The sequence below is a fragment of the Girardinichthys multiradiatus genome, chromosome 2, assembly GCF_021462225.1.
Source record: "Girardinichthys multiradiatus isolate DD_20200921_A chromosome 2, DD_fGirMul_XY1, whole genome shotgun sequence".
NCBI classification, from domain to species: Eukaryota; Metazoa; Chordata; class Actinopteri; order Cyprinodontiformes; family Goodeidae; genus Girardinichthys; species Girardinichthys multiradiatus.
The window spans coordinates 951123-977021 of record NC_061795.1 but is presented as its reverse complement, the minus strand read 5'-3'; the positions used below and the strand labels follow the sequence as shown (position 1 = coordinate 977021).

The 25899-nt window shown below is 40.0% G+C and overlaps 1 protein-coding gene across 4 annotated transcripts in view; it reads left to right on the top strand.

Moving 5' to 3' along the window:
- Positions 1–25899, top strand: part of hsd17b12a (hydroxysteroid (17-beta) dehydrogenase 12a) — a 66594-nt gene that overhangs the window by 4754 nt on the left and 35941 nt on the right. For 3 of the 4 annotated variants that reach the window (XM_047353462.1, XM_047353444.1, XM_047353453.1), the window contains exon 3: positions 4623–4817. In XM_047353462.1, the coding sequence (XP_047209418.1) occupies positions 4775–4817 (43 nt within the window). In that variant the 5' untranslated portion in view covers positions 4623–4774. Of the gene's footprint in view, positions 1–988; positions 1110–4622; positions 4818–25899 lie in introns of those variants that run through there. The other variant, XM_047353472.1, reaches the window with a different exon arrangement.

The following is a 25899-nucleotide window of genomic DNA, read 5'->3' as shown; positions in this document are numbered from 1 at the left end:
AACAGACTGAAGGGATCACCCTTTTCGATTGTGGTGGAGACGCTATGGCGTCTGTCTGCACGGGTCTGCAGCCCGACTGGGACAGCGGATTATGCGCTCCCCTTTCCCCCTTTCCATGCAAGCTGCGTGGCGTCGGTGCAACAAACGAAGGACAAAAGAAAACATAAATAGCGCCTGTCTTTGTCATGCAAAAATCCATCTTCGGACGAGATTTGCGATATATTTCTCCACCTATTCGAAACACACAGTAAAAAAAACCAAAAAACAATAATAAAAGAAAACAAATCTCCCATCCGTCGCATAAAACGCGCCCATGTCGACCCAGGAGAGCGGATCTTGCTCAATAATGCAACACCAAGCGTGTAATTTCGGTGGAAACAACACGGATTCCCGAGTCGTGACTGCCAAAGTGAGTCGTGTGCGCGTCGGCTGCGTCAGGAGAGGCAGTCACTGTGCTTTGCCGACGGTAGGGGGAGAGTCGTGACTGACTAGGCTGCAAATGAAAAAGACCACCTAATAAAAAAGGAAAAAGACGCAAATGTATTTATATCAACAAAACAAGGGAAAAGATACTTACACCTGGAGGGGGGTTAGGTTTATGGGCTGGGGGTGGAGGGTGTTAAGGGGGCTGTGTGAAAAGAAAAGTGTAAGGGGTCTTACTTAGGTGCTGGGTGGGCTTTTGCGTTAAGCAGTTTCATTTCAATCTCCCCGTATCCTCCCGTCAGCAGCCCCAAAAAATCTGCTCTCTCCCTCCTAAAGCTTGTTTTTAGCAAAGTCCTGCTGGTTGTTGGCTTGCTGGCGATCTTCTTGAATGCAGACAAGTTTCATCAGTAACCAGAGAGAGAGAGAGAGAGAGAGAGAGAGAGAGAGAGATAGGGGGTTATTTGGGGAACAAATACTATGGAGTGGGTGTCTGGAGGGCGGGGGAAGCTTAAGGCAGGGGGTCCAGTCCAGATCGTGACCCGGCCTCTACCTGAGTAACTTCTCCTACAGGGGTACTTGATGGTTGTTGTAGTTAGCAGAGGAAGAGCCAGGATGAACGAGTTGCAGCAGCAACTGACAAATAACTCAAACTAGTGGAACTGTTACAGAAAAAAAGTAAGGCGAAGGTAAGTTCTGCTGTTTTAATTTCATTTTGTTCTCTTAACTTTAAAATGATGTCGAAGAAGAAAACCTATTAAAGATGATTTAAACTATGTGCGAGAGTGTGAGAATAAGTGGCTCATGGACGCGATGAACTCATGTCTATCCTTTCTTGACTGTGGAGTTCTGGGACACGCTGTTTTGAACATTGTGCTGTACATTTTTGCAGTAAACTGTTGCATTGCACTGCAGTGGTGGTAAAGCTCCTGTTACCTCTATTATTTACCTCAACCACATTGTTCCGGACAGAGTTTGGAGTTACCCACCCCCCTGCCCATACGGAACCCCATCTCTCGCCCCCACCACCCCTGTGGTTTTTGAGTTTCTATCCTCTGGTGCATTGGCAACCTCCGTCTTGCTCTGTGCTGTGATGCTATGTTGGAGAGCAGTGGGAGTATAATCCTGCTTGACCGACATCCAGTCTTTATTAATAATATTATCATCACTTGTTTACATTGTTCATGAAAACTGTTCTGGCTCTTCTGGCTGAAGAAGGAATGTTTGGGGGATATGGCCCATCCTTGTTTGTTGTTATTATCATCATATTTAGTTTTCACTCATCACGACTCAGTGCCAGTTTCGCAGTCTTGCTGGACCCCCCCCCCCCCCCAACACAAAACTGCAAGCGGAAAAAACACATTTAAACCGCAACGGTTTTCTACCAAAGCATAAAACCTAAGTATGTGTTCCCTGATATAGATTGCAATTTGGTTACCTGTCTTTTTTCCCATTATTATTATTATTATTTTTTTTCAAAAAGGGGGGTCCCTATATGAGCAAGGCACCGATTGGCCGATGACGAGATTGGGTTTGCTCCAATCAAATCCCTCCCTGCTCTCTATTTATTGCCAGCAGTTTACAGCCTTGCTCCCTCCTCACCCAGAGCTTTGGAGAAGCTGCAGACAGCCTGCGCTTTTTACTATACAGGGAACAGATAATATTACACACACATTAACAACAAAACGCATCGGTGCACAACTCATTGCGATCACATGGGCTTTGCACAGCATTACGTTTGGCTATAGGAAAAAACAAAACAAACAGTCTACTTTGGATGGGGACGTTTGAGACGAGAGGGGGATGATAGAGGAGAATTCAAACTGGAGAAAGAAGCGTAAGGACCTTGGACAGCTCTCAGTTGCAGCAGCAGCTCTAGTCGGAGACGCATCTTCTCCCACCCCCCACCCCGTCTTTTCTATCATCCATCCTCTCCTCTTCCTCCTCTGAGTAGTCGTTGGAGGAAATTTAAGCCGCGGCTCGCTGAAAACTGGAGATACAATCGACTGAGCCGGGATTGGAGATACAGGAGAGCGGTGCTACCCGGGTGTCACGGAGTCTCAGTGGGACCTCAGCAGCAGCAGCAGATAATGTCCTTCACGAATCTTTTTGCGGTCTGGGCTTGCTGTTCATTACTATTAATCTGGGAAGCCCTTACCCCAAAAAGCATTCGCGGAGGGCGCAATCGCCGCGCCAAGACGTGCTCAACGCAATGACGGGATCCACTCGTGGAATTTTAAAATCGTATTTTTTTGTGGAATTTTCTCCTTTTCCATCCCAGTTTTCAATATTGATTAATAGCTATCCGTATTTACCCTGGCCATTTTGGCCATTAACACAACAGTGACTTTTTTATCATGGTTGTTTTTAATTACCCTCTATACTGTCTCGTTTTTTTCAGTTTTTTAAATGTTGGACACTATGGTGAAACTATCTCTGTCTTACGAGGGTCATAAAAACATTAAGTTTGTTGTTTTGTTGTCAACAAACATGTGCCTGGACCCAAAACTTTGAACCAAGTAACATCAAGTCACTCCTTCAACTAAACACCACCCACCACCACCCTTCACACCTCGTCCCAAACTGAGCAAATAAGAAAGGGCCCCAGCAGAGCACAGTGTAAACACAGGGAGACCCTTCCACGCTACACGTGGAGGGTCGAGTTGAGGTGTCACTTTACTTCACAAAACTCCACTAGGATCTTACACCTATAAAACCCGATTCAGAAAATTAACTGTGGGAATTACACACACGCCCAGCGCGCACATCTGTTAGTGAAGTGCACGGTGCAAAGGGATTCCCCCAAACTGTCCATCCCGACACCTACACAAACCCGAACTGATGAAGGAGGGATAGCAGCCGCTACACGCCCTCCTTTAAACACTGACCGTGTAATTCTTATTGTGATCCAAGCAGCTTTCTCATTCACGCACGCTCTGTCTGGAAACACATTGTGTCTCATTTCCAAGTTTGTGAAAAGGAGTTAATTCACTTGAACGACCACGGCCACGTCCCTCCAGCATATGACCCCCCCCCCCCCGCCTACCTATTTCACGTGCAAAAAAGAAATAACAATACATAAAACATTACCCACAGTAGATTTCTGCAGCAACAATCCGACCAATGCACTCCCAAGTCATACAGCAAAGCAAAATTCCTGCCTTCTAAAACTACATTGTAATGCAACAAGGGTCCTACACCAAAGTATTCAGATCGATGAAAATAAAAGCAAGAAGTAAAAATGTACGCAATCGGCAGAGAGAGTAAAAAGAAAAAAAAGAAGATCCAACTTAGTTTTACCTGGAGGAGAAAAACAGGGCAGAGCGAACTCTACATTAAGTTTTTGTCTCATTTACTGTCCCAACCAGCAGCCAGAAGAAGGGAGGAGGGACGGATCTGAGGCGCGCTATGTATAATAATTCCCCTTATTTCTGATGCATGGATTACATTTAATCCATAAATCTTTACAGTAAAATAAATTATTAAAAACGAATCTAAAGAGGAAGAATGTCTAACGCAGAAATTAAACAAAAGCTTGCAGACGTCTTTTTTTTACAAGAACTTTGAACATGGTAATAACTCGCGTTTCAAACTGGAGAAAACAACAGGGAAAGGAGGAAAATGGGTGGAGGGAATTTCATATTTAAGTGTGACACTCACTCCCACCCTGCGAGGAGTCCCCGGACCTGTGAGTCCTGTGCGGGTTGGAAATTGTTGCGCACTTTGTGGATCTTCAAGAGAGACATTCCTCTTCGCCTGCTATTTTATAGGTAATGAAGTCTAAATGTTTCAGAAGGTTAAAGATCGGTCAATCTGTTCTCTATGGTCCTTAAGAAAACACTAAGAATTTACTCAGGGGGAAAGCGACACCGAAGGCAAGACCGACCTCTGACCTAAAGAGTAGGCCTAGTTTTCTTTGTGCTTTTGGCGCCCAAGACGACAAAAACACCGTATTTCTAATGAAACATGCTCACATCTGGGTGGAAATGTGATCTACGGCAAAAAGAGAAGCGTGATTATTACATTGTATTGTATAGGTTCCTCTCAGCTCGGCGCGTAAAGAAAGTTTTCAGGTTCTGTGTCGGATGAAGGTCATTAAGTGGCATTTCTCTCGCTGCCGCTGTCTCCTCCTGACTCTGCCAGGCCTCCAGTGTAACATTCAGCACGAAGATCACGATTGTTCTCCCATTTCTGTCTTACAGGAGAAAACAGTAATAAGAAAATGCACGGCTCGCCGTGGAGAGGTGACTTGTGTGGACTTTGCTGCTGAGGCTGCTGCTGCTGTAGGAGTCGTCCAGCTGCGCTCCGGAGAGATAAGGTGACTTGCGTTCAGGAGGTTTGCACCGAGGACCGAATGGCAGAGAGACCCTCCTTGTTGTCTGCATCACCTTTGAAAGGTAATTGCACGGGATATGTGTTTGCTTATGACGTAAAACTCAAACCCGCATTTAATTTGGGTTCTACGGAAGGCGCATAATTACTGCTCGGTGCTTCTGGGCAGATGCTGTACCTGCAGAGCGTCCAATGCTGTTGGATTCACCTATTTTCTTTTATTTGGCTGGAATTTTATTGATCTATGAACACCAAGTCGAATCACCTGCTGTCTAATTTGTAATTTTGTTTTTACCATTGTCTTAAAAATAGCCTATGCTCATAAATGTATATAAGTTTTTGCAATACTCACGACCTGTTAAATGAGTTCATCCACAAAGGTCTTTGTCTGAGTTTTTTGTGACAGTTTATGACGTTATCCTTGTTCATTCGTGCAGTTTTTTTTCGTTTCTTTTTATGCAATAAGTTGTTCTCTAAAATTGGAGCAAAAGCACGTTGTTGTCGTCGCTGCAATAAGTCATCTGGTTGATGTCCAGCTTGATTGCTAGATCATGCAGGAAATTCAGCGTGTTTAGTTTCAGCATTGCATACATTTCTGTACGTTTACAGTTCCTCAAATGTATATTGAGCGACTCTAAAATGCCTCACTTTCCTTGTTGTGAACTTAAAGCAACCTCCAACTGTTTCTTCAGTAAAACTTTGGATTTAATCGTCTCAGTTTTTAAGATTTATTGAGAAAACAAGTCAACACCCCATCTAAATGTTTCCATTTGTGAAAAAAATCACACAACAGGGAAACATTTCACTGCGCATATATTCACATAGATACGTCTTTGTTTATTAGGCAGCTGTGCCAGCAAACTGTTTATTAAACTTACTAATATAACTGTTTTGAAGGACCATTTAGCCACCTGAGGTTCTGTTACTGTGACAGGAAGTGGTTTGCACAATATGTTCCAACAGTGGCTCTTGCTTGACCGAGACCCTGGGTGGGCCCCTTCTTTCAGGCCCCAACAATTTCTAATAAATGTAGGATAATTCAGTTACAGTAGACCATTCACTTTGTACTCAAAAGTTGGATATTCTCAAATTTGCAGTTGGAAACACACACAAAAAAAAAGCCCCATGAAGTTGGACATCTGACTGGGAATTCAGTTCAGTGTTTAATATGGCTGCTGTGATTAAAAAAACCTTGGTAAAGTTGCAGGTTTAAACTACTTACTAGCACCTCCAATGGTTTGTATCTCTTTTAACCAGCTGTACACATAGTACTGTAGAGTACCTATTTGTGAACATGTTCTTTTAAATTTGAATGCATAAAATGGAGGAAAAGACATTCTCACTGGCTGGTATAGCTACGTTATCACTGCAATGAATGGCAATTCCAGCTGGTTTTCAAACTTCCAACTAAAATGCTCTCAGTTGAGTGTGGCATCACTCCCAGAAGTAAGGTCTGATTTCCTAGACAAATCAAATGCAACACATGTACTGTACTGTGATTTTCTTGCTCATCTTCATTTCAGGTAGACCACGTACCAAAAAAGCACTAAGAATGCTCCTTTTTTTGTGTTTTCATGGAGTAAAGGTTTCATTAATGGCATTTCAAAGAATAGCTGTTCAGCTTAGAATAATGTCGTTTAACTTTGACAAGCCTAAGTAATTTATATTGTTACAGAGAGATTGCAAAATACAGTTTAGATTATTAAAAAAAAACTGATGAACAACCCTTTGATTAAGCTCCCAATCAAAGGATTCAAATAAAATCAAAATCAAATTTTGAGTCCATTCCATAAACTGCCTGTTGATTCCATGATCATACGCCGAGACCAGAAGCAAAACTGCTCTTCATGTTTATGCCTGTGTATACGTCTGGTTGATCCATATTATTTTAACATATCTGCAAAATTTTAATTGACCAACCTGTATGTTTATAAAATTAAACAATCAAACTGCACCAGAGCATTCAAACGTTTCAGTATAGAGTTGTGCATATGAATTCTTTTGACAGACAAACTGTAAGCTTAAAAATAAAATGTTTCGATGCAGCGTCCTTTAATCTAATAGTTCTGTGACGGGATCACCTCTCAGCTTCATTCAGCTGGAGTTCATGAAAACAACGGCAGAAAACTCAGATTTAAATGTAACCTGTAGCCCTGAAAGATCTGCTAGAAGACAAAAATTAGGTTAAGTGAGTCACCAGACCCTCCCAGTCCTTGTCACTCGAAGAAAACATAGATAATTTACATGTTTTTGCTAGTTATTTATCTATTTTTCTTCTGAAAACAATATTTTCATCACACACAATGCTGTTATTGACCGGTAGTCTTCACCATTACAGTGTGTCTAAACTAGTGATAGCCAGCGTATTACTTCATTCGTGCCCTCACACACGATGCTGGTGTTACAGATTGGCTCTTTTGCCCAATCCTTGAGTTACTTTTAAAACTTAGATGGTCATGATTAATTGCTAAAGATTGGGAATATTAATTTGTTACAAAAATATATTACATCTACTCAAGACATCTGGACCAGGTACATATGCAGACACATACGAGGTGAGTTCTTATTTCATAGATTTATATTTTTAAGAAGTCCTTTATTCTGTTTGTTGTATTCTAAAGGCACTGAAGCATCGGTGTCTCTGTCCATATAATAAATCACAGCATGTTCCTAAATATCCCCTTTGATACAAGTTACCGGTGATAAGCTATATTTAGGAAGATGACGTCATGGTTAAAACTGAGATCAAGGAGCAATGAGCAAAAAAAGAGATGGAGGTCTTATCAACTGCTAACAACCCAACACATACAGTAAATTATTCATTATTGTTGTCATAAATTATATTTTTCTGTTAGGTGCTTCGTTAGAAGGATTATTCCCTGGATAGTACCACCTGATCAGTTTCAACTGAGGATTTGCTCTGTTTGGCTTAGCAGCGACTTTTAGACATGAAGCTATCATTGGGTGCTTGTTTTACTTGCTAATTGTATTTTCAGGGGTCATTTTTTAGGGCTGCAGGTGAATTAAAGCAAAAATAAAAATGCAATTAATAATCCCTGTGGTTAACATCTATGCAGTAAATTTTGCACCTTGTTTTCCGTTCTTTTGAATTTCTTTCATTCATGTTTTAAAAATTTCACATTTTCTCACTACCAAAGTTCTATATCAATGTGCCACAGAACATCTAAATCGCCCTGAATACCATGCAGTTAATAAAATGTGTGTATAGTTTGTGCCTCAATCAAAGTTAAAAGTAGTCCCCAAATACATGTAGTTCCCTAATCAGAGCTGCTTAGATTCCCTAATGATCAAAATAAGGTCCAGAGTAAACTACAGAAGAAAAAGCTTGAGGAGGTTAAAGGCTTTGCCCGCTGCCTGCTGGCAACTAGGAAGGAAGAACCTCGATATGCTAACATCCACACCAATGATTCAGTTTAAGAAAATGTTCAAGCTTCCATTCACCAGACGTCTTTTCTCTGTTAAAGGTTCCTGAGTTCCTAATTATTTACCACTACCAGTCATACCATCCATAAGGAATCTTTTTGAGAGGATAACTCATCTGACAGCTTAAAATGTAGACGTACCACAATAATACCAGGAGAAAGGCATAGGCCAGTATGAGATTCCCATGGCTGGATAAGTCTTTTGTCAGAATAACTACAGTTGAATGGTATCACAGTGTTTTCATTAAAATGTAAGCAAACATATTTAACTTTATCTAAATAATAATAATAAAAAAAAAAATAGCTGCTAAAATGTGTGTTTTAAGAAAAAATTATTTATAGACATGGACTTCTGCTTTAATTTTGATGGACATATTCAGCATAAATATAGAATAAACAACCCACTAAATTTAGTAGCTTTAAAGTGCCTATTTCAGATTGTCATATCTTTTATGCAATTCTTTATATATATATAAAATAAAATATATATAATGTGAAATGAGGTTAACTGGTTAATTAGTTAGGCTGTCTGTTCAGGTTGAGTCTACAGTCAGCTGCTTAGCAGATGTGCAGCCCACAGCATTATCACTGTAATTTTAAAACAGCTTTGCCTTAATAATCATAATGGATGGAGTTTTGTTTTGGTTTCCACATAAAGACTGTCCATGTTTTTCACAACTGGATAGATTTCCAAACAACAAAACCTATCTTTTTTTTTGTAAGTGTAGATAAAGTGTCGCAGCCATCTGACCAGCGGAGTGCAGCAACATATGGGGTTAGATTGGTTAGTTGCACTTTATGTTGCATCTCATTAACTGGACTCTGAGACTTCAGCAGCAGTGTGACTGGGAAATTAAGCAGTTTTTGAACTGTAATTGTCTTTAAAACCTAGGTCCCAAACCATAGCCTATCAAGAGACCGTGAGGATTTAACATCTAACTTCCATCCGCCCCAAGTTAGTTTCCTGAGATATCTCAAATTTATTTGATAGTGCATTACATTCTTCTTATTTCATAGGGTTTTACATCTGATGTTGAGTCTGTACAGTACTGGTGTAACCTCTCTGCTGAGCAGTCAAATCTTCCCCTGGTCTTGTTAGTTGAAGCTTTGAGATTTCCTTAGTTTATGAAAGAACAGAAAAAGAAGCATTGCTTTATTGTTTTTGAGGTATGCCTTCATCTTGACTAGGTTTAATCTGTGGCACGCAGATTAAACCTGCGTGCCACAGGTGATCTGGAGATGTTTTATAAAGACACACACCACATGTAAGTGACGTTACACAATATCACAGTATCCAAATTTAAAGCTAAAAAACAAAGAAAAAAACTTGTCCAAACTTGTCTGTGCAGATCTTCTGATAAAAGATCTTCAATCTGCATGATTGTAAAAACAAACGAATAAAAGTCACATTTTTTATGTAAGGGAACATTTCACACTTTTTAATGCAGTGCTTACAATAATTGCTGCAATCAGTTTCAAAGCACATTATTATAATGCCTTGCAAAAGGATCAATAAAACCAGAAACTCCATTCTATTCTGTTAGGATTGTATGGGTTGAACAGTAGGTACTGCATAATTGTGAAGTGGAAGGATAAAGATACAAGGTTTTTTAAAACGTTTTACAACAAAAAATCTGAAAGGTGTGGCATGCATTTATGTTCAGTCCCCTTGACTCTGAGTCCCCTAAACAAAATTCAGTGCATTAACTCCCATCCACAGTCAATTGAATCATAAATAGAGCCGACCTGTGTGTAATTTATTCTTAGTGTAAATGCAGCTGTTCTGTTTTCAGGCCACTGAGGCTTGTTGAAGAACATTACAGAACAAACATCATCATGAAGACCAAGGAGCACAGTAGAGAGGTTTGGTAGAAAGTTGTGGAGAAGTTTAAAGCCGAGTTACGTTATAAAAATAATATCCCACAATTTGAACATTTATTGGAGCACTGCTGCAAAGCTGCCAAGACATGGTTGTCAAACTAAACTGCCAGGCTGGCCAAGGAGACCATTAATTAGGAAAGCACCCAAGAGATAGTTCTGGAGGAGATGCACAGAGTAACAAATATTAGTCATGTACTCTACAAATCTAGCATTTTTCATGAGTGATAAGAAGAAAGTCTTTGTTGACAGAAAGCCAAACAAGCCCTGATTACAGTTTGCGGGTTATGTGGCAAAGGAGGTGCTCTGATGGGGCCAAAATTAAAGTTTTTAGCCCTCACATAAAATGCATAGTATGACACAAAACTATCAGTTAATGGGAAGATGGATTGAGCTAAATACAAGTCAACAGAGATGAACATTGAAACATTAAAAAACATTGAAATGAAGATAATAGTTCCCACCTTTGTGGCAAAACTTGAAAATAGTTCCTCAAGGATGTTCTCCATCAGGGTAGATTCACCTTCCAGTAAACATACTGCCAAGCTACACTACCGGTCAAACATTTTAGATACACTTTCTCACATAATGGGTCTCTTTATTTTCATGACTATTTACATTGTAGAATCTCACCAAAGGCAACAAAACTGAATGGACACACATGGAGTTATGTAGTAAACAAAAATAGTGAAATAACTCAAAACATTTTTAGAATTTAGATTCTTCCAAATAGCCACCCTTGGCTCTGATTACTGCTTTGCTTTCTTGTCTTTCTCTCCATGAGCTTCATGAGGTGGTCACCTGAAATGGTTTCCCAAAGAGTCTTGAAATAACTTCCCAGACGTTCATTGAGAGACGACCAAAGGTTCATATTTCAGTGATTACAGCAAAAGGCGGCTACTAAAATGTCTTTACAAGAATAATGTTCTTGTAGACAGATGTGTCTAAACCTGAATAATTTGGACTCTCAGACAGAGGATATGTTTGCCTTAAACCAAATGCAGCATTCCAGGAAAATAACCTCATACCAAGTGTGAAACAACATTCTGGAAGTGTCATGGTTTGGGGATGCTTTGACCCAGCAGGACCTGGCCAGCCCATCATCATAGAGTCCACCATACATTCTATCATGTACCAGAGAATTCTTGAAGAAAATGTGAGACCTGTACAAAAATTAAGTTGAAACCGACCTTAGAACAAGACCAAACCCCAAAGGACACCAGTGAATCCACAAAAGACTGTCAGAGAATGAAAAACTGCAAGTCCTGGGCCAAGTCAAAACCTCTATCTTGATGTCATTGGGATACTTTAGGAGGACTTAAACAGTGTTACATGCAAGAAACCCCTCAAACATCTCACAGCTAAAAGTTAGGAGTATGGCAAACTTTCTTCTGACTGATGTCAGAAACTGGTAGATGGCCACAAGAAGCTTCTCACTAATATTATTGGGGTCAAAAGTGGGAAAAATTAGCTATAGGGGGTGGGGTCTAAATTCTTCTTCAGTCCAAATACACATTTTGTTGCCTTTACCCTCATCAAGGAATGATTTATCCATTTAAAATAAAAATAAAAACAACTTTCTGTTTAGAATAATGGATATAAAGGTGTTCATTATTCCACTCTGAAACTACATTTAGTTTTTACACTTACAAAAAGTTAGACACTAAGAAACTTGGCCCACAGCTTCTGTAACTTTCCATGAGATTTGGAAGATCAGCCCTGGGTTTGGGTTTATGTCTGAGATCAACACATAATCAATTCGGGACAGATCTAGGTGGCCTCAGGAGAACCTGAAGAAGTAGCCAGCCATAGACACCCATGCTGTGTGCACAAAAACAGGAAGCTGTCTCAGGTGTACTAATAAATGCAGTTGGGAATACTGTAGCTGTGCTGAAACATTACCAGAGTCCAGAAGAGCCCAGATTAATCTTTTCTCTATGAAGCTGCCAATCAGTCCCATGATGGTCATCAGTTTTATGCAAGCCTGTGATTTATTGCTGTACCTGATACAATGGCACTATGCACTGGTGTTAATGGCAGCCTTTTGATTGTACATTGAACACTCTGTCATGCTGATCCAAGATGGCGCCGCAGATGGTCGCCTCGGCGTGTTGGTGCGCATTGTTTTGTTTAGTTTTTTGCTTTAAAACGGTTTTCTGTGATGGTACCCGGAGCTCTCTCACCAGAGAAGAACTCATGAACATCAGGGCTACTACACCAGAGGAGTTATTTCCCACTTTTCTGCCTACTGCTCTGGAATTTTTGGACATTCTGGTCAAAGGTGCGCTCACCTTTGTTCACGCGGTGAAACGCCAGAAGAGAGGGAAACGGGCTGGGGTGCTGGTACGTCTTCGCCAGCGTGGACTACGAACACCGTTACCTGGAATATTTCTCTCTAACATGCGCTCAGTTCCCAACAAAATGGAGGAACTACAACTGTTGTTGGGGAAAAACAGGGACTTTTATTCATCGGCAGTTTTGTGCTTCACGGAGACGTGGCTGTGTGGATTAATACCGGACTCTGCGCTGCAGCTGGCAGGATTCCAGCTCTACAGAGCGGACAGAGACACGGAACTCTCCAGCAAAGCGATAGGTGGAGGAATCTGTTTTTACCTCAACAGTGGTTGGTGCAACGACGTGACAGTGATTCAGCAGCACTGTTCTCCAGACCTGGAATCCTTCATCATAAACTGTAAGCCTTTCTATTCCCCCTGTGAGTTCGCTTCGTTCATCCTGGTCGGTGTTTACATCCTGCCGCAAGCTAACGTGCAGGTCGCACAGCGCATGCTCGCCGACCAGATACTGAGTGTGGAGCGGACCAACCCGGACTCCTTAGTAATCGTCGTTGGTGACTTTAACAAAGGTAATCTCACCCACGAACTCCCCAAATATAGACAGTTTATAAAATGTCCGACCAGAGAGGACAACATTCTGGATCACTGTTACACCACCATCAGAGACGCTTATCACGCCGTCCCACGTGCTGCACTGGGCCAATCCGACCACATCATGGTCCACCTGATTCCTGCATACAGGCAGAAACTAAAGCTCTGCAAACCTGTTGTGAGGACGACAAGGAAGTGGAGCAGTGAGGCTGTGGAGAATCTCCAGGCGTGTTTAGGCTGTACAGACTGGGATGTGTTCAGGACTACTACCAACAGTCTGGACGAGTACACAGAGGCTGTGACTTCCTACATCAGCTTCTGTGAGGACAGCTGTGTACCATCATGCACCAGGGTGAGTTACAACAACGACAAACCCTGGTTCACAGCTAAACTCAGAAGGTTAAGACTGGATAAGGAAAAGGCCTTCAGGAGTGGGGACAAAGACATATACAGAGAGGCCAAGTACAAGTTTGGCAAGGCAGTGAAAGAGGCCAAACGACTGTACTCTGAGAAGCTCCAAAACCAGTTCTCAGCCAACGACTCTGCGTCTGTCTGGAAAGGGCTCAGGCAGATCACCAACTACAAGCCGAAAGCCCCCCACTCCATCAACGACCGACGCCTCGCCAACGACCTGAACGAGTTCTACTGCCGCTTTGAAAGACAAAGGGACAGTCCTGCAACCATCCCCCACGACACCCCCCAACAGCTGCAGCCACAATCCACCACCCCCACCTCCCCAACCTCAAGAGGGGCCTTGGCAACACCAACCCCCACCCTGAAGTTCCCCCCCACCAGCCCCCTACCCACGCCGAGGACGGCTCTTTCCATCCAGGAGAGGGACGTCAACAAACTCTTCAGGAGACAGAACCCCCGGAAAGCTGCTGGTCCGGATTCTGTCTCACCAGCCAGCCTGAAGCACTGCGCTGATCAGCTGTCTCCAGTCTTCACAGACATTTTTAACACCTCACTGGAGACATGTCATGTGCCAGCCTGCTTCAAGTCCTCCACCATCGTCCCTGTTCCCAAGAAGCCAAGGACCACAGGGCTTAATGACTTCAGACCCGTCGCCCTGACCTCTGTGGTGATGAAGTCCTTTGAGCGCCTTGTGCTCTCACACCTAAAAGACATCACCGACCCCCTCCTGGACCCCCTGCAGTTTGCCTACAGAGCCAACAGGTCTGTAGATGATGCAGTCAACCTAGCCCTTCACTTCATCCTCCGGCACCTGGACTCCACAGGAACCTATGCCAGGATCCTGTTTGTGGATTTCAGCTCTGCCTTCAACACCATCGTCCCAGTTCTGCTACAGGAGAAGCTCTCCCAGCTGAGTGTGCCCGACTCCACCTGCAGGTGGATCACTGACTTCCTGTCTGACAGGAAGCAGCGCGTGAGGCTGGGGAAGCACGTCTCTGACTCCCTGACCATCAGCACCGGTTCCCCCCAAGGCTGTGTTCTCTCTCCTCTGCTCTTCTCCCTGTACACCAACAGCTGCACCTCCAGTCACCAGTCTGTCAAGCTTCTGAAGTTTGCGGACGACACCACCCTGATCGGACTCATCTCTGATGGTGACGAGTCCGCGTACAGATGGGAGGTGGACCATCTGTTGGACTGGTGCAGCCAGAACAACCTTGAGCTCAACACTCTAAAGACAGTGGAGATGGTTGTGGACTTCAGGCAGAACCCAGCACCACCTGCCCCCATCACCCTCTGTGACTCCACAATTGACACTGTGGAATCTTTCCACTTCCTGGGAACCATCATCTCCCAGGATCTCAAGTGGGAGCCAAACATCAGCTCCCTCATCAAGAAAGCCCAGCAGAGGATGTTCTTCCTGCGGCAGCTGAAGAAATTCAACCTGCCAAAGACTATGATGGTGCACTTCTACACAGCCATCATTGAGTCCATCCTCACCTCCTCCATCACCATCTGGTACGCCGCTGCTACAGCCAAGGATAAGGGCAGGCTGCAGCGTGTCATTCGGTCTGCTGAGAAGGTGATTGGCTGCAGTCTACTGTCGCTCCAGGAACTGTACACCTCCAGGACCCTGAAGCGGGCAGGGAAGATTCTGGCTGATCCCTCCCACCCCGGTCACAGACTCTTTGAGACTCTCCCCTCTGGCAGGAGGCTGCGGTCCATCCGGACCAAAACCTCACGCCACAAGAACAGTTTTTTCCCATCTGCCACCAGCCTGGTTAACAAAGCCCGGAAACCACCCTGACACTGTCCCTTTTTTGGCTGACAGGACACCTGTAACCTGTAACTCTATGCGTTACATTAACGCTCAGCTTGGACTCCTGCTTTACTTGCACACTGATCATCTGCACTGTTGTATTGCTCTTGCATCTTATACTGCTCTATATTTACTCTCACTCACTTAAACCTGTGCACATATATTTATATTATATTGTAGATATGTTTATACTGTTTAATTTGTATTGTATTGCACCAACTACGCCAAAACAAATTCCTTGTATGTCCAAAAACGTACTTGGCAATAAAGCTTTTCTGATTCTGATTCTGATGAGATGCCAGTTGTTGAGGTTCTGTGTGGGATGATGTCTTATGGTTCTGTAACTCTTGGCAAGATATGAGATGATACGTTCCACTGTTGGGCCACTGTTACATCGACGCAAGTATTGCTTAACAATTGCTAACAAGCAACTGGCCTCCCATAATATTCTGTCATGTTCTGGTAATGCTCTCTACTGGTGACCTTCTGACTCCCTGGCAACTGTTTGTAGCATTATATGTTCACTAATGATGCCACCAGCCATGCCCTCCGCTGTGTGTTTTAGACATACAGTACCGATTCATTGCATACCCATTGTTGATCAGCATCTATATCAAATTGCATCAAGATTGGAGTATTCCTTTTAGGTGCTCACCTTTTTTGTCTTTCATTATCTATACCTTATTTTAAATGATGCAACCTTTTGAATTTTTTATTAAAAAAGTCTTTGTCAACATCGCTTATGACTTTCTAAAGATATTTACGAGTTTTTCTGTGGACTTTGGCTGCTGTTTCATTGAATAGACAGGACATGACAGGATATTGCGTAGAGTGGGTCAAAATTTAGGAAAGGGGAAAGTGATTAAGTTCAGCTCCTCTGGAATCGGAAACTGTTACCAAGGTGCTATTAGCTCAGGAATCACCAACTCATAAAGGCAAGTTACCAAGATCATTAAGAACCACCGACAATATGCTTATACAGCAGAGAGACATTGCAAATGTATAAAAGTGTTTCCTATTAATAAGCCTTAGATTAGTTTTAAATAAAAAAAAGAACATATACCCCTGTCTCACCTTTGAGTACGGTTTTTGCCTCACAAACCTTAAAAAGACTTGCTTTTATTTTCTACCATCAGATTGGGCCGTCACTTTAGTTAGAGGAGCTTCTAAAGCTGGCAGAGTTTTCATTTAAACCAGTTAGATGTTAAGTTGAAGTTAGCCAAACTAAAGATCTCAATTCAGCCACAAGCCAAAAATGTTTTCAGTGGAAAAGCAAATATTGTTTCATCAATTTTCCAAAGGAGCAAAAGCAGAGATCATGTTTCTGGTTTTAGTAACGCATGTTGAAAGTTACAGACTGGTTGTTCCTAGAAAGCAGGAATACCTTTGTAAGAAATGAGCTCCTAATGCAAGTGCTTTACCCCTATTAAATTAAAGAATGAGTTTTAGAAAACTGAAGGGAGGATGAGTTCTCTGGTGAAGCGTTTTAGTCACAGAGCTTGACATTTTTTCACGGGTCAGACGTTGACCTAACCTTGGCCAATTTTAGATTGTAGCCAGACACACAAAGTAACACAGTTTTCTTCTTATATTGAGCTGAACAACTTCATCAAACAAAACCTTCCCAAACATTTCCAAACTATGTAACTTTTAAGATATGCAATAAAAGTCTCACAACAGAAGGAATTTAATTAATTTTAAATAAATTCTCAATGTTTGCACAGCTGGTGATGAAAGGCAACTATAAAGTTGGTGAACTTTAATGTGCATTTTTATCTTGGATCCCATACGTACAGTATGTAATGCAGCTCTGCAGTGTTTTCTTCAGGAAAGTCTTGTGTTATAGAAAACATTACACAGTACATTAAATAATAACCAATATTGTATTAACCTGGCCTGGCAGCGTGGAGCTACACAAATTATGTATCACCTTTATAAAATACAAAACAAAAAAAAAAGTGTACCGGAGTGTATTTTTTATACTAATTTGGAATAAAATCTACAAATATGTTTTCAGGTCATTATTTGATTGTTTCTGAAATGCAACGGTATTATTCTTCTTATTATTATTATTACTATGCACTGGTTTTTTATTTCCCATTCACCGTGGCTTTTTGCATCATCTGGAAGTCATGATGTCATGTTGTTTAAAGTCCGATAATAGTCTTGTTTCTCAGAATTTCAATAGAAAGAAGAAGATGTGATTGTGTGTGTGTGTGTATGTGTGTGCAGCGATGAGTATATATTGTCACCACCACTCCTGGTCGTGACTCCAAGCGCACAATGCTTTTCACTTCCTTCTGGAGCCCTTTATTTATTTTTAGCTGAGCAACGTTTTATACACTTGAGCTGCGGCCCTGCAGACAAAATGAAACACACATGCAGAGGGGATGTATGTGATGAAGAACATGCACCAGAATGTCTTCATACTCGACTGTCATAGAGCTTGTCACACTCCGTGACTCTTTATTTTCCCTGCATGTGCTCCATGTTCATATGCAGCATGCATTGAACTGTGTTATCTATGATGATTGACAGACTCTGCTGATGCCAGTTAATTAAATATATGGTAAGATTTAATTACGTGTCATGAAGACCCAAAGAATAACCTGTAGCATTAGATTTAAATCAGTACTTTACTGCCGGTTATACAATGACAGAAACAAATATTTTTTCCTTGTTTATTACAGTTTATTACATTTGAATAAAATCATAATTTTGGTTCATCTTAAAATGAAACAGTTGATGACACCTTCCTTTAAATCAGTTTAAAAAAGTAAGATTTTTGGTTTTAAGTCTAATTAACATGAAATGCTATGATTGATTTGATCATGTATCCCCACTCAATATCAGATAGCACATTCAGTTTCTTGTGAAAATGTGAATTCCATTTGAACATTTTGTCACGTTACAAACACAAACATAAATTAATTTTATTGGGATTTTATGCAATAGACCAAGACAAAGCACACAAAATTTTATCGTCACTTTATAAACACAACAAAATACAGTAAAACTAATTAATGTTTCTCTTATTCAGAGGGCAGGTAGTGCACAATTGTGAAGTGAAAGTAAAAAGATGCATGCATTTTTTTAAATTCCTAAGCATTGTACATTGGTTTTCACCGTCTTTACTCTAACGCCAGTGCAAGCAATTTGCTTCAGAAGTCACCAAATTAGTAAAAGCTGCCCGCTTGTTTGTAATATGATCGTAGTATAAAACCATCTGTTCTGTGTAGACCTCACAGGTTTGCTCGAGAACATTAGTGAACAAATATCATCACAAAGACCAAGGACCACAGCTGGCAGGTCAGGGAGAAAGTTGTGAAGAGCTTTGCAGCAGGGTCAGGTTATAATATTGACCTCAGCTTTGTCTATCTCACTCAACACTGTTTAGGCCATTACAGAAATGGAAAGAGTGTGATACAACTGGAGACCTATCAAGACCTGGCGGTCCACCTAAACTGACCAGGCTAGGCAAGGAGCATTAATCAGAGAAGCAGCGAAGAGGTCCATGGTAACTCTGGAGGAGCTGCAGAGATCCACAGCTTATCTGCCCTCCTCAAGTCTGGGCTTCTTGGATGAGTGGCAGGAAGAAAGTCATTGTTGAAATATAGATTGACACCACACTTTTCAGACTTTAATTTTAAAAAACTGAACACTGTCTTTTAACTTTTGTAGTTATATTGATATAGTCAAACTCTCGACAAGATCGGCTTCACATTAGATCTGATAACCTTTTTTAGATGTTAGTTTTTAGGCGAAAATGTTCTGAGATTTAAAATTGTCATCACTGCTAAGTTACTTTTAATGGGCTATATCACCTTAGACTCAGAGTTTTAATATTGAGCACAATAAAAATAATCTTTGCATCTTTTTTGCAGTACTTGAGTAATTTTTTCATATTAGTTAAAGATTTTCACACCAGCCAGTTTGGTATAAACGGCACCAGGTGTTTGCAAAGCATCTCAGAAATGCAAAGTTTAAGACTTTAGGAATGGTTTTGAAAGCTAACAATAAACTCCATCCCTTTGTCATCATCTGAAATGCTGATTAAAGTGGTGATGCTATAATGAGAAAAAGTAAAAGACAAAACCGTTAAAAGAATGACTAAAATAAAAAAGTATTTTGTATCGCTTTCACGTCCTGTTCTGAAACTTGGTATTTTGAACACAGCAAACCACTGACTCTACTACGTTGTTACTAACTTACCAATAAATCATCAGTTATGCAGATCACCTTCTAGAAAATATTTTTTACTTAAGCATAACAATCAAATCAAACCAAATATGAGTTCAATTCTATTTTTACATATTGTGCTTGTTGCAAGCCGAAGTTCAGCAGATATTTCGTATATCTCTACAAGTTGGAGTCCCACCTGTGATTCTCTCCTTTCTCATTTCTTCGTCTCTTCTCCATTATCCTCCTCTCTCACTGACTCCTTCTTTAACAGAAGTCTGAAACAAGATGGAAAAGGAGGGAAACCCTAACTAAATGAAACCTAGAGAATCACAGCTCCTGCCTTCAAGTTCACATTCCCACCTCTATTCTTTCTTATCTCTCCTGTTCTTGAACAGCTGTTTAGTTCTTCTTCTCTCCAACGTTTGCATCTCTTTCCACTCATGATCCTCCTTGGCTAAGGTAAATCCATAATTTTCCCACAGAAAGTCCTCCATACATATATCCCTAAAAAAACATGAAAGACCTTAAAATACAGTATATCTATGTTTGTATTTAATTGGCATTTAGGTTAACTGGCACATCTAAAGAATCCTATAGAAGATGTTTTACTGAAGCATTTACTTTATTTTTTTAACTTGATCAGCTTGTTGAAAAACTTCTAATTAGTAATCGATGACTTTCTGCTTCTTCTGGAAAAGAAAACGATGTGACACAACTGGTCAAAAATACTTACCTGCTAATAAAAATGGGAAAAATAAAGGGAATATGTTGTCCACTACATGCAAGGAGGTTTTAGTGTAGTAAATGTTTTCAAGAAAATACCAACCTAAATAAATTCATCCACAGCTTCAGTGAGTGAAGTTGTTAAAAAACATTAAAGCAGTTCAAACTGATGAACAAGGCTGGATGAGGAGCCACATTTACCCTGCCACCAAGCACAGTGAGAAGAATGGTAGGAGTGTAAAAAAGAAAATTTTTAAAGCTCACTCTTACATAACTGTAGCAACGAGTGGCATCTTAGGGTCACCAAGTCCCTGTGCACGCAGGTGCACACTGATCACCTGCACTGTTGTACCGCTCTCGCACCCAATACTGCTCTATATTTACTCTCACTCACTTGAAACTGTGCACATATATTTATATTATATTATATTATATTGTAGATATGTTTATACTGTTTAATTTGTACTGTATTGCACCGACTACGCCAAAACAAATTCCTTGTATGTCCAAAAACGTACTTGGCAATAAAGCTTTTCTGATTCTGATTCTGATGATTGGACAGTATCTACATGCCAACTGATTGAGACTCCTGCCTGGGAAAAGCCTTTATGTCCTACCATCACAAATGTAAACTATTCGTACCACAGAATGGAGTTTGATAAACTCTACTGGGACTATAATGGGAGCTGTTGAGTTTGCTTGAATATTTCAGCAGTCTAGAATGAAACAGAATGATTATGTGGGAAGGAACTTCATGCTCACTAGTAAATAATGGAGGATGTGTGAAGCTATGGGCCTGTTTTTCTTCCAGAGGCCAGGTGAGCATGCATGAAATCATGGACTCTTTGAAATAGAACAGATTTTAAATGGAAATCCTCTGGACTCTACCAGAAAACTGATTTTCGGTCGTCATTGGGTGTCATGATCCTCCTGTGTTAGATGTTTGTGTTTTGAGTTTCTTGTCTGTTTCTCTGCACTTCAATGTTTAGTTGATGTTTTTCTTATTAGATTAGGTTCGTGGTCATTCTTGTCTTTAGCTTTTTATGTTACTTCCCAGGATTTCTCTATGTCCCACTCATTTGTGTTAATTAGCCTCCCCCTTCAATTGTTCTGCATGTTCCTGCCACCAGCTGCTCCACATTCCATCTGATCTGATTAGATATTTTAGTTCATTGGTCATTTCTCCTCCCTGCCTCTGTATGTAGGCTCTCTGGTTTTCATCGCTCACCACTGGATCCTCCTGTTTACTACCTGCTCCAGACACAAAATGAACCATCACTGGCTGTCTCAGTCCCCAGTCCTATATTCTGTAGAAAACCTGTGGGGTGAGCTGAAGAGAAGAGAGCATAGGAGGGGACCCGGGATTATAGAAAAGGTATAGAGTTTGTGCATAGAGGACCGATCAAAGATATAGAAAACTGTTATGATTTGGGGTTGTTTGGTTTTTGGTTTCGGGTTTTTTCCTTATGTTTTTCACAGTTCAAGTTTGAATCATGTTTCTGTTTATTTTCCTGGTCAGGCTTTAGTTTTGTCGTCTTGTTCATGTTTTGTCAAGATTGGTTTTCGGATCTGGTTATACTTTAGCTTCATGTTTTTTCTAGTTTCTGTTCGTTTGTGTTCAAGAATCTCTGTTTTGCTCCAGCCACGTTTTGTTCTGTTAATGCGGATCACCTGCACCTATTAATCTGTCTCCTTGTTTCACCTGGTCACTCTCCATAAATACACACCTGTTCTGTCAATTACCACGGAAACATTTTTCAAACCATGTCATGTCTTTCAAATGATGCTCAAGTCTAGTTCTCAGATCATGTCTTGTTTTTTGATCATGCCATGCCTGTCTCGCCTGCCCGTTTGTTGTTTTGTTCCTGCTTCCTGTTGAGAGTGAGTCTTTGTTATTAAACCTTTTGGACTCACCATCACGCTGCCTGCTCGTCTGCATTCTGGGGTCCTATATCTCGCAAGCCATAACAGAAAACCTGTCAGCGGTATTTAAAATATTATTAGAAGGTGTACTAGTATGTTTTCACACATTATTTAGTGTTAAAAGTAGAATTCTAAATGTGACTGAATATACAGGCATATTCAATCAAATATTACTGAAAGTTGATTTATTTCACTGACTCAGTTCACTAAGTAAAATTCAATATATAGACTATTTACACAGACTGATGTGTTAAAGCCTGTATTTCTGTTAATTATAACAATTTGTCACTTACAGCAAATGAAAACAAGACATTAAAAATTTGAATATTACATCAGACCAATAAAACATTTTTACTGCAGAAATGTGGACTGAATGAAAAGTACGTTTAATACCTGCGTAAGGTAGCTTAGAAAGGTACTTTTAATCTGACAAACAAGCCTAATTGAAATCCATATTCTAATTTATTAAAAATTACTGTATGTGCTCAAATTACAGGTTGGATTTTTCTACATTTTTTTTTGTATAAGATTACGTTACTCCGATCATAGAGAAACTTTTCATAAGGGACTTTATACCTCTTTGGCACGGGTGCCAATAGTTTTGGAAGGCGTTGAATATTCAAACAAGTAAAACAGGTGACAAAATGTGACACATATTAGCCTTTACCGTTCCTATGCTATTTTTAAAGGATTTCCTTTAAATCAAGCATTGTGACGAAAACTTGTCCATTGTCACAACTCCATTGTCACAGATGCCCTACTTAAAAAATATAAGGGCATAAAAGTTGCACCACAGTCCAACAACTCCGCAAAAAAGAAAAAATCTTTTTAGAAATCCCAAATTGTTCTGGTTTGCCATACGTCATCACAGATGCGTGCATTCACCAGTTTTATTGCTGATGTCACTGTTAGCAGCAGTTATGACTCAGCTACATCATACTCAGAGGTGTTTCTGACAGCTTGTAGCTTTTGCAGACATGAATCAGTGTGTGTGAGAAAATGTATTTCAGTGTGATTTTAGAAATGCAATAAGTTGAATGTTTAATATTAAAAGAAATCTGTGATGTCTGGGACAGAGTTTATTTTTGCCTCTTTTTTTTTAACCTTGTTTATGTTTGTACGCAGGTAAATACAACTCCACAGCCCCAAAGGAGTCCAGGTTTGTGACATAGTCTGCTCACTGCCCAACACAGGTATGCCAAATGTGTGTATGCCAAGCTGGATTAAAGCTGCAATTAAAGACTTAGGCAAAGAATATTAAGTTCCAGTAAAGTTCCTCATTTTACTCTGAGTTGGTCTAAAGATCTCTACATGTGACAGAGAAAACCTGAAAGCATCATCAGTGCTTTATGTTTTACACTGCTGCTAAGAACTAATCAGAGTTTACAGAAGCCCAAACTTTGAGTTCACAGAAGTGCAGTTTGGTAAATGCACCTCGTTCTGGAAAGATATTTTAATTCAGTTTTGGTAGCAATACAGCAGAAATTCTTTACTCCAAGAAAAGCTCCGCCTTCCAGCTTAATAAAGGCAAATTGAGTCATTGTCCAGAATTTCTGAATAATAACCGCTTTTATTGATCTGGACTGGATAGTAATACTGAAGTTGGTCTACACCACTCTGTTCACTGTGGTTCATTTATACAATTGCTTGCAAAATTATTGAGCATTTTCTCTTTTTTTCACAGTGTTGTAAACCTCAGTATATTTTATTGGGATTTATATGTAACAGACCAACACAAAGAAGTGCATAATTGTGAAGTGGAAGAAAAAAACAAATAAAGCTAGATATTATTATGTCTCCACCACACAGGGAGTGAAATGTTTGCACATTCTTGTTTGTAAAATTGTTGAAGCTCAGTCAGGTTGGGAGGAGAACATCTGCAAACATCAATTTTCAAATCTCATCACAGATCGTCGGTTGGATTTAAGTCTGGACTTTCACTGGGCCGTTCTAAAACCTGAATATGTTTTTGGTTTATATCCTTGTATGATGCCACCACCTCCATAAGGACTCACGTGTTCACCAAGGTGCACTGTGAGTTTTCCACCATACATTATGTTTTGCATGAAAGCCAAAAATTGCCCCCCGACCAGAACACCTTATTCCACGTTTGCTGTGTTCCCTACACGGATTGTGGTAAACTGCAAATGGATTTGTTATGGATTTCCTTCAACAGCTGCTTTTGTCTTTCAGTTCTTCCATAAAGGCCAGCTTGAACTAATTAGGTAACTTCTGAAAGCAATTGGTTGCACTAGAATTTATTTGGAAGTATCAGAGTAAAGGAGACTGGATACAAATGCACACCAGACTTGGAAACTGCACATCGATTTCCTTCTACTTCACAATTATGTTCTGGTGTGTTGGTCTTCCATAAAATCCCAGCAAATCACACTGACAAAATGTGAACTTTTCCTTGTTTTCATCTGTTGGATTTATTCTCTTCATTCTTTTTAATAGAAACAACACTTTTTTTTTTTTTTTTTTACCCATTTGTGTGTTCTCTTCGGCCATCTAACAACTTTTGCAGTTCTGCTGTTTTCATCTACAGGTCTTTACTGACACATTTCATTTTTGATACTACCAAGATTAACAGTTTTCAGAAAAGCTGCGTTTAGCTTTTCAACTTTATGTAAAATATATCTGAGAAGAACTCTTCTCCTCTGAGCACATTTAGCTGTTATTAACTTGCTACTTTTATTGCATCATTAGACATATTAAACTAGTATATTGTTTTGTAAAGATCTTGTTGAGTTCCTTGTGTTGGGTCATGCACTCATGTAGTATAATTCATTTAAAGCATTTTAATTTGTGTGCACTATAGTTATACACATCTAAGCCCAAAATTATTCACATCGCCAGCTGATAAAGTAATTGTTTTATTTTTTACTAACACGTTTCTTCTGACTAGGGATAAAACTGACATTTTGAAGTAGTCCAGCTCGACTCCTGTCAGTTACAGCCCTGACTTGAATCTGTGCAGAGAGCTAAAGATCAGGGTCATGGCAAGGAGCCCCTACAACCTCAAAGACTTGGAGCTCATCACCAAACATAAATCCTCAGATTATCAGGGGAAACATACATAAAGCTGGTCAGCAATTATAAGAAATAATGATTTTCCTGTTGATTTTATATCTAATCTTTTACATAATATATCTTACAAATAAACTGTAAATAAAAACAGATCAATTATTGCTTGCAAATTTAATATCCCCCTTACACTGTTTCGATATCTTTTGGAAGATGCCTGTCTCACTTCCTGTCAGAAACAAGTTCCTTGGTTGAATGAATATCATTGTAAATCTAAATCTGCCAGGGATGAACATCTTTATCTTAACTGTGCTTTCTTGCTTTAATTTAACAAATAGGATTTCTTTACATGAGCAGCGGTTTTAAGGTCACATTTGACTTCTTCATCGAAATAAATTATGATAAGCTGAAAAGTGCAAACAAAACAAATGTTTCAATTTATTCTATGTTTAAAGTCAGTTTTGCACAAATCAAGCCTTAAATATCTGATGCTTCTTATTCTTTTATTGTTTCAAATATAAAAACATTTAGTCATTTATAGCTTACAAGAAATCTCTTATATTTTTGATATTATATAGGCTCCAGTGTTTTTTTTTAAATATTTTTACATTACCAAGTGAAATATAATTAATTTTAACCTTAGATTTGGCAGGTTTTACAGTGAAATGGACACCTTATGGTGTATATAAGGGGGTATATTTGCAGAGGTGTTAATATATGCACAGTAAAAAAAAAAAGAAATTTCAACATTTGCTTTTTTGTTAAATGGTTATTACTTGTATTTTTTAAATAATATTGCATCATAAAGTTTTATTAAATGGGAATTTTATTGTGTACTTATTTACAATTACAAATA